A 17,201-nucleotide genomic window follows, 5' to 3' on the forward strand; every position below is an offset into this window, starting at 1 on the left:
AAAAAAAAAAAAAAGGTAGATGGGAACCATGGTTCTCCTAACGTCTGCCCAGCCTAGAACCCAAGCAGGATGCCTGGCGTGGGCCTCTAGGAGATGACACAACAGAAGCCATTCTCCCCACACCTGCACAGCCCAGGCTCCAGGTGACCCAGGGAATAAAGGCGGCCGACAGCTGATGGGGCAGTCGGTTAACTGGGGCCCCACCTAGATCTAGAGGCCGAGATCTGAGTAGAGCAAGGTGGCATTACCGCCCTCACAGCCCGCCCTCAGTCGCCTCAGCGGTTGAAGCTCAGGGGCGGAGGCACCCGCCGCTAGCACAGCGGTGCGGCGCCCGCAAACGACGTCACGGGCAAGAGCCCGCCCTTATTCCCGCCCCCTAAGGTCACGTGAGGCCGCGCCGCGGGGACCACCGAGATGGGCCGCTTCCGGACGGCCTAGAGGGGCGTTCGACGCCCGTGCTCGGTTCCGTGTCGGCTTTCGGAGACTCACCTCTTGGGATTTTGAGGGGGAACAGGCTTGGTTCAGGCGAGTTCTTCCTGCTAGTCTCGTCCGGCGCCAGCTTCCTCGCTTTCCTTAGCGATTCGTCAGCACCCCGCCCCTGAACTCGCCTCTCTGACCCGGTGCTCGGGTGTCTGGGCCTCGCAGAAGCCGCCGAGGTGGCTGCGGGGCCTCCTAGAGCCCTGGTCAAGTCCCTTGCCCACCGAGGCGTGATCCTCTTTTTTGTCCTAAAGAAGTTGGCCCAACTGCCTCCCGTGCCCGGTACCGAAGTTTCTGATATTTGGGGTCTCCTGCTTCCTTGGGTGGAGAACCCGTTGGGGTCTCCTGTCATCATCACCCACTGGAACACTTGAGTATTTTAGCTCAGTCCAGATCCAGCTACCCCTGTCTCCCTTCTCCAAAGGCACCCTTTTTGGGGTCAATGTCATGGTCCCTCTAAGCGCTTTTTTAGGTTTTTGTTTGTTGAGACCCAGCACTGTAGGGACGGGATTCGTCTTGGATCCCTAGGTCCGCTCAATGTGAAAGGGCCCCGGAACGCTCTTGGGCTGAGCAGGCAGGTGGTGGATTGTCCCGAGGACCAGGCAGTGCAATATATGAGGGTTTGGGGCGATCAGCCAGAGCAGGGCTGATAGAGCCTCCTGCCAGTGCTCGAAAGGAAAAGACGGAAGACTGTAGGCGGCTGTGGGTGACGTAGCACAGGGACTATTGCACTCATGGCTCTTCTTCTCTTAGCTTTTAAGGTTCTTGCTCTTCCAAACCCAGAAGACAGTGCACGGAGCCGGGGAACATCAGCCATGCTCCAAACCACTTGGCCTCAGGTGAGCTGATCTTCTTTTCAGTCTTTTAAAAATCACATTAGCTATCAGGTAGTCAGGAAAGGACCAAGAAGGCCTAACTTGGCCAGGCTGTGGTTTCCCTCTTGAGTCCATCCCAAGGGCTATGGTTGTAAATACGTGGTGGAGGAAATAAGAGTCTTGTGTGTACAGAGTGATGAGTTTGGATGAATAGGTTTAAGTGGAAAAAGGGGGACCCAAGCCAAGAAATTCCCCCTGAATGTGGAAATCCAGATCATGTTCTACAAATAAAAGTTGCCAGCACAGATATAGGAAACAGCCTTACCAAAGGGGAAATGAGTTGGGGTGGGGGATAAATTAGGAATGTGGGATTTAAAAAAAAAAAAAGGTTGCCTGCCGAGATCAGAGAAATTCTTTTTTTTTTTTAATTAATAAATAAATAATTTATTTTTGGCTGCGTTGGGTCATCGTTGCTGTGTGCGGGCTTTCTTTAGTCGCGTCGAGTGGGGGCTACTCTTCGTTGTGGTGCGCGGGCTTCTCATTGCGGTGGCTTCTCTTGTTGCGAAGCGTGGGCTCTAAGTGCGCGGGCTTCAGTAGTTGTGGCACGTGGGCTCAGTAGTTGTGGCTCACAGGCTGTAGAGCGCAGGCTCAGTAGTTGTGGCGCAGGGGCTCAGCTGCTCCGCGACATGTGGGATCTTCCCGGACCAGGGCTCGAACCCGTGTCCCCTACATTGGCAGGCGGATTCTTAACCACTGTGCCACCAGGGAAGCCCCAGAGAAATTCTTTATTGAAGAGATTGCTCCACAAGTAGTAGATGTATCCCAGAGAGACCAGCATTGTTTTTTCCATATGTGCTTTCTAAATGCTAGGTGCATAGTACTGAATAATGCAGACAGGTTCCCTTTTCTCATGGAGGGTACTTTTACCAAAAACAAATAAGTTACCATAATTACCTGTTGCTAAAGTACAGTGCTTCGTAAAAGTGTGGTCCATAGGTGGGCAGCATCAGGATCACCTGGGTGCTCATTAGAATTGCAAATTGTTAATCCCACTCTAGACTTGGAGTCAGATTGGTGAGGAGGGTAGGGTAAGTGGGGTCAGGAATCTGTTTTAACAAGCTCTCCAGGCGATTCTTACGCACCTTCTCAAATTTGAGAAGCCCCAAAGAAGCTACCTTTGAAGGTAGTGGTCAGGGAAGCCCTCATGGAAGTGGTCACATGACGTTGAGACCTCAAGGATGAGGTAGAAATAGTCTTGGAAACTACTGGAGAAAGAAGTAAAGAAGAACTTTCCAGAGAGGACAGCAAATGCATCGGCCCTGGGCTGGGAGAGAAAGCTGGGTGTACTCTGGAGACACGGAGAGGTCAGAGGAAGTAGTTCATTGTGAGGTGGGACAGCTAGGCACATGGCTTGGAGGTCACTGTGAAGATTTTGGTTTCTATTCTGGGTTCAGTAGGAAGACACTAAAGGATTTTAAGCAGGGGAGTTGAAAGGGATGGATTTATATATTAAAAAGGTTTTCAGCCTGTAGTGGTGCATTGGTTGCAGAAGAGTGTGAGTCAGGATGATATTGCAGTCCAGGTAAGAGATTAAGTATTGCTCTCCCTGCCCCTTTCCCTTTCTTTTTTAGTAGACTTTATTTTTTTAGAGAAGTTTTAGGTTCATAGCAAAATTGAGCAAAAAGCACAGAGTCCCCATATGCTTCCTGGCTCCACACATGCAGAGCCTCCATCATTATCAGAGTGGTACATTAGTTACAATTGATGATCCTGCATTGACACATCATAGTCACATAAAGTCCGTAGCTTGCATTAGGGTTCACTCTTTTTTTTAGTAGATTTAGTTTATTTATTTAATTTATTCTTTGGCTGCGTTGGGTCTTCATTGCTGCATGCGGGCTTTCTCTAGTTGCAGCGAGCGGGGGCTACTCTTTGTTGCAGTGCGAGGCCTTCTCATTGCAGTGGCTTCTCTTGTTTTGGAGCACAGGCTGTAGGAGCACAAGCTTCAGTAGTTGTGGCACACGGCCTTCAATAGTTGTGGCTCGTGGGCTCTAGAGTGCAGGCTCAGTGGTTGTGGCGCACGGGCTTAGTTGCTCCACGGCATGCGAGATCTTCCTGGCCAGGGCTCGAACCCATGTCCCCTACATTGGCCAGGGCTCGAACCCATGTCCCCTACTATTATTGTAGTATCATACAGAGCCTCTTCAAAGGCTCTAAAAATCCTCTGTGTTCTGCCCTCCCTTCCTGGCAACTATTGATCTTTTTGCCTTTTCCAGAATGTTGTGTAGTTGGTATCATACCTTTTCATTTTGGTTTTATTCATTTAGCAGTATTCATTTAAGGTCTTGTGTGACTTTTCATGGCTTGATAGCTTATTTCGTTTTAGTGCTGAGTAATAGTCCATTGACTGACTGTACCACAGTTTATTTCTCCATTCACCTACTGAAGGACATCTTGGTTGCTTCCAAGTTTTGGCAATTATGAATAAAGCTGCTATAAACATCCTTGTGCAGGTTTTTGTGTGGACGTAAGTTTTCAACTCATTGGGAAGATACCGAGGAGCATGATTGCTGGATCATATGGTAAGAGTATGTTTAGTTTTGTAAGAAGCTGTTAAACGTCTTCCAGAGTGGCCACACCAGTTTGTATTCCTGCCAGCAATGAATGAGTGTTTATGTTGCTCCACATCCTTGTCAGCATTTGGTATTGTCAGTGTCTTGGATTTTGGCCATTCTAATAGATGTGTAGTGGTATCTCATTGATTTAATTTGCATTTGCCTGAAGACATATGTTGGAGAGCAGGGGTCCCCAACCCTGAGGCCAAGGACCGGTACTGGACTGGTCCTGTTAGGAACCAGGCTGCACAGCAGAAGGTAAGCGGCGATCAAGCGAAGCTTCATCGGCCGCTCCCCATCGCTCACATTACCGCCTGAACCACCCCCAACACCCCCGTCCAGTCTGTGGAAAAATTGTCTTCCACGAAGCTGGTCCCTGGTTAGGGACTGCTGTTGTATAGCATCTTTTCATATACCTGTTTGCCATCTGTATAACTTCTTTGGTGAGGTATCTGTTCAGGTCTTTTGCCCATTTTTTGAATCGGGTTGTTCATTTTCTTATTGAGTTTTAAGAGTTTTCTGTATACTTGGGATAATAGTTCTTTATTATGTCTTTTAAAATATTTTCTCACTATCTATGGCTTGTAGTCTCGTTTTCTTGAAGTATTGTCCTTTTAAGGTAAGGTTTAATTCCCCCTCATCATTTCTTTCAAAAATGTATTTCCTTCAAAACCTTCTCAGCTAGTCTTTCACACTTACTTTTTTCAGATTACTCAAAATGATCCCCTACCCCTGTATAAATCTCATTAATTTTTTTGGTGGGGGAGTGGATTGTTTTGAATTCCTAGGCAAAATTGGGGTAATTGACTTCTTTACAAGTTTGATTCTTCCCATTCAGAAACACTGTATGTTTCAATTTATTCAGTTCCTCTTTTATTTATTTTAATAAACATTTAGTTATCTTGTCTTGGTTTTGCAGGTTTTTGTTAGGTTGGTTCTTAGCTATTTTCATATGAATGGCATCTTATTTTCTCTTTTTTTGTCTTCTGATTGTTTATGGTGGTATTTAGGAAAGGTAATCTTTTTTGTTCACTTATCCTATATCTAGCTAACTTAATGAATTATTTTGTCAGTTTTAAATGTTTTTTGTTTATTCTCCTGCGTCTTGATATTTTTTAGGCAGATAGCTATTTCATCTGCAAGCAAAGATGTTTATGTTTCTTTCCTATATTTATGCTCCTCCTCCAGTCTTTCACAGAAAGTTGAACCTCAGTGCCTGGTGAATTATCAACTTTAATGGATGTGCTCTGGCACTTCACTGTTAAGGTGGTATTTGCTGTTGTTTTCTGACCTTCTTCATAAGTATAAAAATTTTTATTGGTGATCAAACCATTTTTGAAATTAATTCTTTCAGCAAATTCATATTAATCATCTTGCATCTGCCAGGCAAATGTACTGTGTGCTAGTAAACCAATAATGAACAAAACAGAATCCTTGCCTCATGACTTACAACCTGGTGGGGGGAGATAGACAATAAAAGTATAATTTGTCAGATGATGAAAAATACTGTGGAGAAAATTAAAATAAGTTGAGGTACATAGGGACCATCCATAGGAGGAAGAAGAATGTATCAACAACGTAACTGTCCTGAAAAAGTAAGTTCTCCTTTAATAATAGGCATTTTTTTGACTCATGATACCTGGGGTTATTTGACAGCAGATGGGAAGAACAATTTGGGGAGGAAGATGGTACTGGGTGGAGAAAGTTGTGAGAACAGCTCTGAAGATGTGAGGGAGTGAGGTTTGACTTGCTGCACGCAGAGGTGAACTTTGGTTTACCTGTGAGCCTGTGGTCGCTGTCGTCAGAAGCCCTTTAATGCCTTGTTGTTGAAGCAGTGATTACTCACAGGACATCATGGTTCTGTCTGATGTTTGGATTTGGGGCTCAAGCTATTTGGGGGGCCCTTTGAGCCTCGTCATTGCCCAGCTTAAGGGTCAGCTCTCCCTTTGAGAAGTTTCTAAATTTGTTCTTCTCTCAACGTTTCCTTTTGAACTGAGTTCCTTAGTTTTTGTTTAAAAAGGACCCCCTAAGAAAGACCTAAGTGTAGTGCCAGTAGAGTGGCTGGGAGCAGTTTAAGTTGCCAGCATTTATGCTTGGGGTATGTTTCTTCCCTGCTTCCCGCAGGAGCATTTGTGAGAGCATTCCCTTCTCCCTGTCCCCTCTGCTGACTCCAGTGCACAGGCTGCCAGGAGAGACTGGGACACTCAAAGAGTAAGGGGCTTAGCTGAGCCCCTGTGGGTAGGTGTCTTCCTTTTCATTGGACTGCATAGGGTGGTGAGAATCTCCTAGGAGACGGAATCATCTGTGGGGTCATGAAGGTGAGAAGGTGCAGAAGGCAGGAAACCCCTCCAGGCTGAGCCCAGTCTCTGTGGTCTGCACTGTGCTGTCTATAGAAGCAGAGAAGGTAGCCAGTGGACACCGTTAGAAACTGCTCCTATATCTCATGGAAGATGCAGAGGCTCTGGCTCCTAGGATGGTGTGTGCGGTTTTGAAATAGCTAGCTGATCCCTCAGTGTAGATTGGGGGAGGGGCCCCACGTGGCCTGGAGGGAGCACAGTAAAGATGGCTTGATAGGTAATTTTGGAAGTTGGGTTTGAAAAGATGTTCTCCAAAGATGGGGCAACACCAGGTTATGATGAGGTTCAGGGGTTAGCTATGTGTTCGGAGAAGTTCGTGAGCCCCGTGTCGGAGGCAGCATGCTATGTGGGAAGAGCCCAGGTTTGCTGTTTGACAGGTTTGGGTTGAAGTCCCAGCTGTGTCACTTCCTGGCTGTGTGATCTTGGGCAAAGTAATGAATTTTTCTGAATCTTAGTTTCATCCTTTGAAAAATGGGAGTAACAACTCTGACTTCATATATATGTTGTAAAGAGTAAATGAAAGACAAGTTTTTTTGATGTGGACCATTTTTAAAGCCTTTATTGAATTTGTTACAATATTGCTTCTGTTTTATGTTTTTGGTTTTTTGGCAACGAGGCTTGTTGGATTTTAGCTCCCTGACCAGGGATTGAACCCGCACTCACTGCGTTGGAAGGCGAAGTCTTAACCACTAGACCACCAGGGAAGTCCCAAAGACAAGAATTAAAAGTACCCACCCAATGGGGCTTCCTAGTGGCGCAGTGATTAAGAATCCGCCTGCTAGTGCAGGGGACACGGGTTCGAGCCCTGGTCCGGGAAGATCCCACATGCTGCGGAGTACCTAAGCCCATGCGCCACAACTACTGAGCCTGCACTCTAGAGCCTGCAAGCCACAACTCCTGAGCCCACGTGCCACAACTGAAGCCCATGTGCCTAGAGCCTGTGCTCCACAACAAGAGAAGCCACTTTCCAGCATTTATTGTTTCTAGAGTTTTTGATAATGGCCATTCTGACCAGTGTGAGGTGATACCTCATTGGAGTTTTGATTTGCATTTCTCTAATAATTAGTGATGTTGAGCATCTTTTCATGTGTCTCTAGGCCATCTGTATGTCTTCTTTGGTAAAATATCTACTTAGGTCTTCTGCCCATTTTTTAATTGAATTATTTGTTTTTTTGATATTGAGCTCCATGAGCTGTTTGTATATTTTGGAGATTAATCCTTTGTCCATTGTTTCATTTGCAAATATTTTCTCCCATTTGGAGGGTTGTCTTTTCATCTTGTTTATGGGTTCCTTTGCTGTGCAAAACCTTTTTTTTTTTTTTTTTTTGCAGTACACGGGCCTCTCACTGTTGTGGCCTCTCCCGTTGCGGAGCACAGGCTCTGGACGCGCAGGCTCAGTGGCCATGGCTCACGGGCCTAGCCGCTCCGCGGCATGTGGGATCTTCCCAGACCAGGTCACGAACCCGTGTCCCCTGCATCGGCAGGTGGACTCTCAACCACTGCGCCACCAGGGAAGCCCTGTGCCAAACCTTTTAAGTTTAATTAGGTCCCATTTTGTTTATTTTTGTTTTTCTTTCCATTACTCTAGGAGGTGGGTCAAAAAAGATCTTGCTGTGGTTTATGTCAGAGTGTTTTTCCTATGTTTTCCTCTAAGAGTTTTATGGTGTCCGGTCTTGCATTTAGGTCTTTAATCCATTTGGAGTTTATTGTTGTGTATGGTGTTAGGGAGTGTCCTAATTTCATTCTTTTACATGTAGCTGTCCAGTTTTCCCAGCACCACTTATTGAAGAGGCTGTCTTTTCTCCATTGTATGTTCTTGACTCCTTGGTCATAAATTAAGTGACCGTATGTGCGTGGGCTTAACTCTGGGCTTTCTATCCTGTGGGTCTTTTTCTTCTCTTGTGTTTCCTGCCTCGAGAAGTTTCTTTAGCATTTGTTGTAAAGTTGGTTTGGTGGTACTGAATTCTCCTAGCTTTTGCTTGTCTGAAAAGCTTTTGATTTCTCTGTCGAATCTGAATGAGTTCTTTGCTGAGTAGAGTAATCTTGGTTGTAGATTTTTCTCTTTCATCACTTTAAGTTTATCGTGCCACTCTCTTCTGGTCTGCAGAGTTTCTGCTGAAAAATCAGTTGGTAACCTTATGGTGATTCCCTTGTATGTTATTTGTTGCTTTTCCCTTGCTGCTTTTAATTTTTTTTCTTTGAATTTAATTTTTGTTAGTTTGATTAATATGTGTCTTGGTGTATTTTTCCTAGGGTTTATCCTGTATGGGACTCTCTGCTTCCTGGACTTGGGTGACTATTTCCTTTCCCATGTTAGGGAAGTTTTTGACTATAATCTCTTCAAATATTTTCTCAGACCCTTTCTTTTTCTCTTCTTCTTCTGGGACCCCTATAATTCGAATGTTGGTGTGTTTAGTGTTGTCCTAGAAGTCTCTGAGATTGTCTTCAATTCTTTTCATTCTTTTTTCTTTATTGTGCTCCTTGGCAGTTTATTTCCACCATTTTGTCTTCCAGCTCACTTATTCATTCTTCTGCCTCAGTTATTCTGTTATTGATTCCTTTTAGTGTATTTTTAATTTCAGTTATTGTGTTGTTCACCTCTGTTTGTTTGTTCTTTAGTTGTTCTAGATCTTTGTTAAACAGTTCTTGTATTTTCTCAGTCCTTGCCTCCATTCTATTTCTGAGATTCTGGATCATCTTTACTATTCATTACTCTGAATTCTTTTTCAGGTAGGTTGCTTATTTCCTCTTCATTTATTTGGTCTTGTAGGTTTTTACCTTGTTCCTTCATGTGTGACATATTTTTCTGCCATCTCCTTTTTTTATTTTCCTTTTTTTTTTTTGTGAGTGGAATTGTGTTCCTGTCTCACTGGTTGTTTGGCCTGAGGCTTCCAACACTGGAGTTTGTAGGCTGTTAGGTAGAGCTGGGTCTTGGTGCCAAGATGAGGACCTCTGGGAGACCTCACTGTGATGACTATTCCCTGGGGTCTGAGGTTCTCTGTTAGCCCAGTGGTTCAGACTCGGAGCTCCCACCGCAGGAGCTTCAGCCCGACCCCCAGCTCGTGAAGCAAGATCCCGCAAGCTGTGCAGGGTGGTGCAAAAAAAAAAAAGAAGAAAAAGAACAGTAACAAAGTAAAAAATAAAATTAAACTAGGAAGCTAACAGATATGTTAGAAAAAATATAAAAATAAAAATATAGATGAAACAACAACCAGAAGGTAAAACAGAACCATAATAGTGAAAACAAGGTGTAGGAAAAAAAAAAGATGGAAAAGGCCTTGGCTCTGGAAGGCATGGCCTAAGCAGGGGCGAGGTTTGGGTGGTGGGCAGGGCCTATGCTTAGGACCCACAGGGCTGGAAAAGGCCCTGACGGGGGTGGGGGGTGGGGCTTAGGCTCAACAGAACAGAAGGGGCCCAGGCGTACCCCCCACCTCGGGTTTCAGAGGGTGGGTGACCCCGCTTGGGAGCTCAGCAGGCATCCTGGGCCCGAGTGGGCAGGGCAAACGCCCTCGCTCCTCTCCTGCTCCTCCAGTCCCAGAGGGCCCCTCCCACCTGCCTCTCCTGTTCTCCCCGGTCTCCCTCCCCAGGACCGATGCGGCCTGGAGTGGGCTTTGGAGGGCTGGGGAATCAGCCTGGGAACTTAGCAGTCTCCGTGGGCCCGAGTGGGTGGTGCAAACGCCCTCCGCCCCTCTCTTACTCCTCTGGTCCTGGAGATTGGGCAGGGGAAACGCTGGGTGTGCTCCCCATGATCCGAGCCCCTGAGGGTCCCACTAGTCATGGGACCCCCTCCCGCCTCTCAGCCACCCTTCAGGGCTGCTGGTCCTATCTAGCCTCCACCTCTCCTCCCTGCTCAGTACCCCCACGTCCTACCGGTTCACTTGGGGCTTATTCCCATCTCCTTGGGCATCAGGGTCCCGCACCAGCATCTGGCAGGCGCCCTAGTTGTGGGGAGAGGCAAACTCTGCATCGTCCCACACCACCATCTTCCTGATGCTTCCTAATTTTTCTTTTATTATGGAGTATAGTTGATTAACGATGTTGTGTTAGTTTCAGGTGTACAGCAAAGTGATTCTGTTATACATATACAAGTATCTTTTCCTTTTCAAATTCTTTTCCCATTTAGGTTATTACAGAATATTGAGCAGAGTTCCCTGTGCTATACATTGGGTCCTTGTTGGATATCTGTTTTAAATATAGCAGTGTGTACATGTCAATCCCAAACTCCCAATCCGTCCCTTCCCCCCACCGCCAGTTCCCTGGTAACCATAAGTTCATTCTCTAAGTCTGTGAGTCTGTTTCTGTTTTGTAAATAAGTTAATTTGTATCTTTTTTTTTTTTAGATTCTGCATATAAGCAATATCATATGGTATTTGGCTTTCTCTGTCTAACTTACTTCACTTAGTATGATAATCTCCAAGTCCATCCATGTTGCTGCAAATGGCACTATTTCATTCTTTTTAATGGCTGAGTAATATTCCATTGTATATATGTACCACATCTTCTTTATTCATTCTTCTCTCAATGGACATTTAGGTTGCTTCCATGTCTTGGCTATTGTAAACAGTGCTGCAGTGAACATTGGGGTGCATGTGTCCTTTCGAACCATGTTTTTCTCCAGATATATGCCCAGGAGTGGGATTGCTGGATCATATGGTAGCTCTATTTTTAGTTTTTTAAGGAACCTCCATACTGTTCTCCATAGTGGCTGTTACAAATTTACATTCCCACCAGCAGTGTAGTGGGTTCCTTTCTGTCCACACCCTCTTCAGCATTTATTGTTAGTAGAGTTTTTGTTAATGGCCATTCTGATTGGTATGAGGTGAATCTCATTGTAGTATTGATTTGCGTTTCTCTAATAATCAGAGGTGCTGAGCATCTTTTCATGTGCCTCTTGGCCATCTGTATGTCTTCTTTGGAGAAATGTCTATTTAGGTCTTTTGCCCATTTTTGGATTGGGTTGTTTGTTTTTTTAACATTGAGTTTCATGAGCTTTTTGTAAATTTTGGACATTAATCCCTTGTTGGTCACATCGTCTGCAAATATTTTCTCCCATTCTGTGGGTTGTCTTTTTGTTTTGTTTATGGTTTCCTTTGCTGTGCAAAAGCTTTTGAGTTTAGTTAGGTCTCATTTGTTTATTTTTGTTTTTATTTCCATTACTTCAGGAGACGATCGGAAAAGATCTTGCTGTGATTTATGTCAGAGAGTGTTCTGCCTATGTTTTCCTCTAAGAGTTTTATAGTATCTGGTCTTACATTTAGGTCTTTAATCCATTTTGAGTTTATTTTAGTGTATGGTGTTAAAGAATGTTCTAACTTCACTTTTTTACATGTAGCTGCACTGGGACTATTCCTAAGGAGTGGCTCCTCTGCGCGTAGTGGAAGCTGTTGGGGAAGGCCAGGAGAAGCTGGGGCAGGGAGTACATGCAGCCATGCATATGTACTTCGGCTGAGGGAAGACAGAGAGAGTGGTTGGTGTACAGAAAATTAGGTGACAGGTTAAGAGTACATGAGGGCAGCAGGTGCTAGAGGGACAGATCCATGGAGAAATGAACATAGGGGTTGATGCAGTTACCAGGCAGGAGAGCCCCAGATGCCAAGTTATGAGGTTAGGATGACAGTTTGGAGCCCCAGAGCTGAGTAGGTGGGAGAGCATTGGTGTTCTGAGTTTGGAGGTGGGAACACGGGCTGAGGGCTGGCCTCTGGCTGGGGTGCTGAATGCTCTTGTCCATAGAGCAAACCTTCCACGGGGCTCAGAGTCACAGACCCTGGCAGGTCCATCTCTTCCCTGCAGCTCAGACTGCCCCCTTCTGGCCCTCGCTCAAGGCTTCAGCAGGAACCTGTTGTTTCAGGAGCCAGTGACCTTTGAGGATGTGGCCGTGTACTTTACCCAGAACCAGTGGGCCAGCCTGGAGCCTGTGCAGAAGGCCCTGTACAGGGAGGTGATGCTGGAGAATTATGCAAATGTGGCTTCCCTGGGTAAGGTCTCTCTCATTGGCCCTCTGTGATAGTTTCACGTCTTCTCAGATATCTTGGGGATTCTAGTAGTCCTTAGGTTTGATGGCTCCAGAGGGGAGTTCTGCACTCATCAGCCTTTGGAGATGCTGAGTGGGGAAATCCCAGGTTCCCTTTGGCTTTGAAATTGGACTTCAGTACTTCCCAGGGAAGAGCGTGGTTCTGGACCCTGAGGGTGAGGATTCTCCCGGGTACCCCCAGGAGACCTCTGTTCCTCCATCCTTCCAGTGTTGTGGGATGTGGGCCCTCTCCTGTGTGGAGGAGCCTCCCAGGATATCAGTACATACATCCTTCCTGGAGGGATTTCCTTTCTTCTGAGTCAGGGTGAGCTTGCACTTTCTCCCTGAGGAGAATCACTGTCTCCCTGGCCATACCTTGGAGCACAGTTTGGACCCCTTCCTCAGAACCCCTGGTGGCCCATTGGTCCCCTGGGCAGTCCACTTCTCCCCTCCCCAAGTAGCCCACGATGGGGTGGGCAGAGAGATCTCAGGAACAGCTCTGGATGCCTCCCCTCAACTTGTCTCTCTCTCTTTCTTGCTGGAGAAGCACTTCCATTCCCTACACCTGTTCTGATCTCCCAGCTGGAGAGAGGGGAAGCACCATGGGGCCCAGATCCCTGGGAAGCAGAGATTTTGAGAGGCATCTGTCCAGGTGAGTAAGAGGACCTAGTGCTTTCTGGTTTGCCTTCCTGGTTTACTAGAAATATTTCTCCTGCAGCAGAGAACAAAGCTCCCTGTAGTTTTTATAAGGTAGTACTCAGTACACTCTCTGACCTCTGTTGAGCTCCTGCGCTGAGCCCGGAAGGACCAGTCCCTAGGAGTGCATAGCTGCACGCTGTCCACATCCACATGGCTATCCTCCCACGGGAAAGCTGTGACCCACTACCTCTGAAACCATCTCTTTTCTCACTTTACCAGGGAAAATATTTAATTTTATGCCAATTTTCATGGCAAAGAAGTAGGGTTTCAACCATACTTCTAAGGAAAATATTATTCTGTGGGTCAAACTGATTTATCTGTGCCATAGCTGTGATTTTATTTGCCTCTTTAGTGTTTAAATCATGTTTAGTATTTAAAAGTTCCTGATGTCATAATTGTGAGGTTTACGATGTATTTGTTTTCTATAGGGCTATAGAGGAAAGGGCAAGAATATTCCCCCAATACCACACCCAATACACCCACCCACCCTAAAATTTCCCAGAGACTGCTTACCAGTCCTGGGAGCTTTTGTTTACTTGGATTTTCTTTCTTTTAGGAAGAAAGTTTCCAGGCCTCATTTCTCACACATACTGCAACGTTGTAAATAGTGGTTCCTTTAGCAGTAATACCACAGTAGCCTACAGCTCTTCGATCAACTTGTGTTCTGGCTGACTTTCTGAAAGAACTAATGTTTTATCCCAGAATATTATGTGGATTTTTTTTTTTTTTTTTTTTTTTTGGCCATTCTGTGAGGCTTGTGGGATCTTAGTTCCCTGACCAGGGATTTAACCTTGGCTCTCAGCAGTGAGAACACAGAGTCCTAACCACTGGAACACCTATGTGGAATATTTAAAAGTAGAATTATCAGGGCTTCCCTGGTGGCGCAGTGGTTGAGAGTCCGCCTGCCGATGCAGGGGACACGGGTTCGTGCCCCGGTCCGGGAAGATCCCACATGCTGTGGAGCGGCTGGGCCCGTGAGCCATGGCCGCTGAGCCTGCGCATCCGGAGCCTGTGCTCTGCAACGGGAGAGGCCACAACAGTGAGAGGCCCGCGTACCGCAAAAAAAAAAAAAAAAAAAAAAGTAGAATTATCAGGCCATTATTTAGAATTTGGAATATGGGTGGTTTCCTGGCTTCCAGGTGGGGCATTGGGATCCATTGTTTCTCTGTGTGTGTTACCGCATTGCTCAGCCGCTCATCTGACGGGTGTCTTTTCCCTTCTTCGAGATCTCCCTCTCTCTCTTTTAAAACCTGTTTCCATTTCTTGCTGATTCCTCTCACCTCTCCCACTCTTTTTTCTTTTTTTCCCCTCCTGCCTCTTTTCCTTACCCCCATCCCCTTTTTTAACTGGCTGTGCCGCATCGCTTGCGGGACCTTAGTTCCCCAACCAGGGATTGAACCTGAGCCCCCTGCAGTGGAAGCATGGCGTCCTAACCACTGGACAGCCAGGGAAGTCCCCTTCCCATTCTCATTCTGCACATTTCACCTGCCCTGGTTCATTCCCCAGCCCTTCCTTATTAGAGGCACTTCCTGGACTGGTTCCAGTGTCATCACTTCTCCAGTTATATGTTATTGTTTTTCTTTTTCTCTCTCATCCTCCTTTATGGATGCTTGTAGCCATCTTATCGGTATGTTTTTTAAAAATCACTTCCTACGAGAGAAAATCAGGAACACTGGATCCTGTTTCCCTTCCAGTTCAGTAACGAGGAACACTTGTTGTTTCTTTGGTCAGGTGGTGAGTCCTGGACTAAGACAGAAGAGCCAGTGGTAAAGCAGGAAGCCCCTGAAGAAACAGAGGTGCACAGCATGCCAGTGGGAGGGCTTTTCAGAAACGTGTCTCAGCACTTTGATTTTAAAAGCAAGGCACCATGGCAGACTTTCAGTCTGAATCCCAATCTAATACTTCGAGGTGGAATGAAGTTCTACAAGTGTAAAGAATGTGGGAAGATCTTCAGATATAACTCAAAGCTCATTCGGCATCAGATGAGCCACACTGGGGAGAAGCCCTTCAAATGTAAGGAATGTGGCAAAGCTTTCAAGTCCAGCTATGACTGTATCGTACACGAGAAAAATCACATTGGCGCAGGACCCTATGAATGTAAGGAGTGTGGCAAAGGTCTGAGCTCCAACACAGCCTTGACCCAGCATCAGCGGATCCACACGGGCGAGAAGCCCTATGAGTGTAAGGAGTGCGGCAAGGCCTTCCGTCGGAGCGCAGCCTACCTTCAGCATCACAGGCTACACACTGGGGAGAAACTCTATAAATGTAAGGAATGTTGGAAAGCTTTTGGGTGTAGGTCACTGTTTATCGCCCACCAGAGAATTCACACCGGGGAGAAACCCTACCAGTGTAAGGAGTGTGGCAAGGCATTCACCCAGAAGATTGCTTCCATTCAACATCAGAGAGTTCACACCGGAGAGAAGCCTTATGAGTGTCAGGCATGTGGGAAAGCCTTCAAGTGGTACGGCAGCTTTGTTCAGCATCAGAAATTGCACCCCGTGGAGAAGAAGCCCGGCAAGGCTCTCGGGCCATCCCTGCTGTGTCCCCAGGGCCCCTCTTCAGCCTTAGCTAACATGCCTTTCCAGGGCCCCTGCTCTGCTCCGGCTGTGGCCATGCCTTCACTGGCCTTGCCACACGCCGTCCTCATTCCTGCCTCCAGGCCCGTGTTAATGCTGCTGCCCGCCTCTGGAGTCCCTTCTTCTCCTGTGCAAATAGTACGAGTCTTCCAGGGTCTTCCTCCCACTGTGAAGCCTTCCCCAGTTATTCTGACCCCTTCTCTTCACCCCTCGTGAGCTCTGTCTTGGCACTTCTCTGGCTGTTACACACAGCAGATCTCCAACCTAACTTAAGCTTGATTTGTGGCTTTTACACCGTACGTGTGTTAACGACTGTTTCGGCATAAGCGCCATTGTAATCGAGATATATTTAAAGACTGTGCTTGTATGATATTTTCTGTTTATTTCTGGGTAGAAAATGGAAATACTTGACCTTCATTTTGGTCCCTTTCAGACTTGAACAGTAACGGCTGTGTCTGCATTGTGGGGCTGCTGGTGGTCGAAGTGCTAATAGGACGCTTTGGTGAATTAGGGACGTTTGAGAGAGAGGCCATCCCTGTATTAGGCCCCTGTGATTAGAGAGAAGCAGCCTGGGAGAAACAGAGGAGGCATTTAAGACCTGTCAGAGTTGAGAATTGGAATGAGCTTCCAACCATGGCCTTTAGAAATGAATGCAGATTGTTCAGTGGGTGAAGGTGTGGTGTATTCATGCAGTTGAAGTTGGGTTGCTATTGACACAGATCATTGAGGATCTTGTACGTCTCTGCAAAAGATCGTTTGAAATAACCAGTTTAAAAAAAAAGAAAACATACAGTGATAACAATCATTTATATGATGAATAGCAATCATGTCTTTAAACATGAAGTTGTTTTTTTTTAATCTTTAGTTTTGCTCTGATATCTAGATGTTTCCTTGTAACTTTGGTTTCCTAAGTAAATATACACCAAGGCATTCATCTTTGCTCCATCTGTTGCATAAATTTTTCTTGGTGTGCATTCTGGTTTCCTGTTTGCAAGCACTGGTTTCTACATTGACTTTTCTCCAAATTGTAAACATGAACTTTGGCAAATTACTAAAGAAATAGGAGCAACCGATTTGGGGGAAATCTGTATATGCCTGCAGAATTGTATTTTAGGAATAAAGAGGGCTATGTAATGGGTCAGTGGTTAAGCTTATGTGACAGGTTAGTGAAGTGGAATTTTGGATTGCTCTTGCTTTTGACCTTAGGTGAGAATCTTTTATAACTGTGCAAAGGACTGTGTGAAGTAATTCCTGGAAAAAGAACTTGAGTTATGCATTACAGGCACACCTTGTTTTATTGCGCTTCACTTTATCCATTTCGCAGATAACTTGTTTTTTACAAATTGAAGGTTTGTGACAAAACTGCATTGTTGGATAATGGTTAAGAGTTTTTAGCAATAAAGTATTTTTTAATTAAGGTATGTTCTTTTTTTTAGACAATGCTATTACATATTTCATAGACTATAGTGTAAACAACTTTTATATGCACTGGGAAACCAAAATATTTGTGTGGCTTGCTTTCTTGCTATATTTGCTTTATTGTGGTGGTCTGGAACTGAACCAGAAGTATCTCTGAGGTCTGCCTGTATTAGCACTAATATAAAGTAAATCCTTAAATGTTGATGGAAGGGGCCATAACATTTTTTTAAAGT

The 17,201-nt window shown here is 45.7% G+C and overlaps 1 protein-coding gene across 2 annotated transcripts; it reads left to right on the forward strand.

Moving 5' to 3' along the window:
- The first annotated feature begins 488 nt into the window (after positions 1 to 488).
- On the forward strand, positions 489 to 15,877 carry LOC309967248 (zinc finger protein 621-like). 2 transcript variants are annotated; one of them, XM_082847817.1, is made up of 5 exons: positions 489 to 759; positions 1,231 to 1,316; positions 12,113 to 12,239; positions 12,822 to 12,926; positions 14,705 to 15,877. In XM_082847817.1, exons 2-5 carry the CDS (start codon positions 1,293 to 1,295, stop codon positions 15,763 to 15,765), a joined length of 1,317 nt encoding a protein of 438 aa, XP_082703943.1. In that variant the 5' UTR covers positions 489 to 759; positions 1,231 to 1,292; the 3' UTR covers positions 15,766 to 15,877. The 2 variants fall into 2 exon arrangements, with proteins under 2 accessions (XP_082703943.1, XP_082703942.1); XM_082847816.1 differs by lacking the exon at positions 489 to 759 and having other exon boundaries at positions 1,209 to 1,316.
- The last annotated feature ends 1,324 nt before the right edge of the window (positions 15,878 to 17,201 follow it).

Source organism: Leucopleurus acutus (assembly GCF_964270905.1).
Source record: "Leucopleurus acutus genome assembly, chromosome: 10".
Lineage (NCBI taxonomy): Eukaryota > Metazoa > Chordata > Mammalia > Artiodactyla > Delphinidae > Leucopleurus > Leucopleurus acutus.

Excerpts from the sequence above, each read along its gene's own strand:
- LOC309967248 (XM_082847816.1), top strand. The coding sequence starts at position 1,212 with ATGGCTCTTCTTCTCTTAGCTTTTAAGGTTCTTGCTCTTCCAAACCCA. Across the intron at positions 1,317-12,112 it reads TCCAAACCACTTGGCCTCAG|GAGCCAGTGACCTTTGAGGA; the intron begins GTGAGCTGATCT and ends CTGTTGTTTCAG. Across the intron at positions 12,927-14,704 it reads TTTGAGAGGCATCTGTCCAG|GTGGTGAGTCCTGGACTAAG; the intron begins GTGAGTAAGAGG and ends TTCTTTGGTCAG.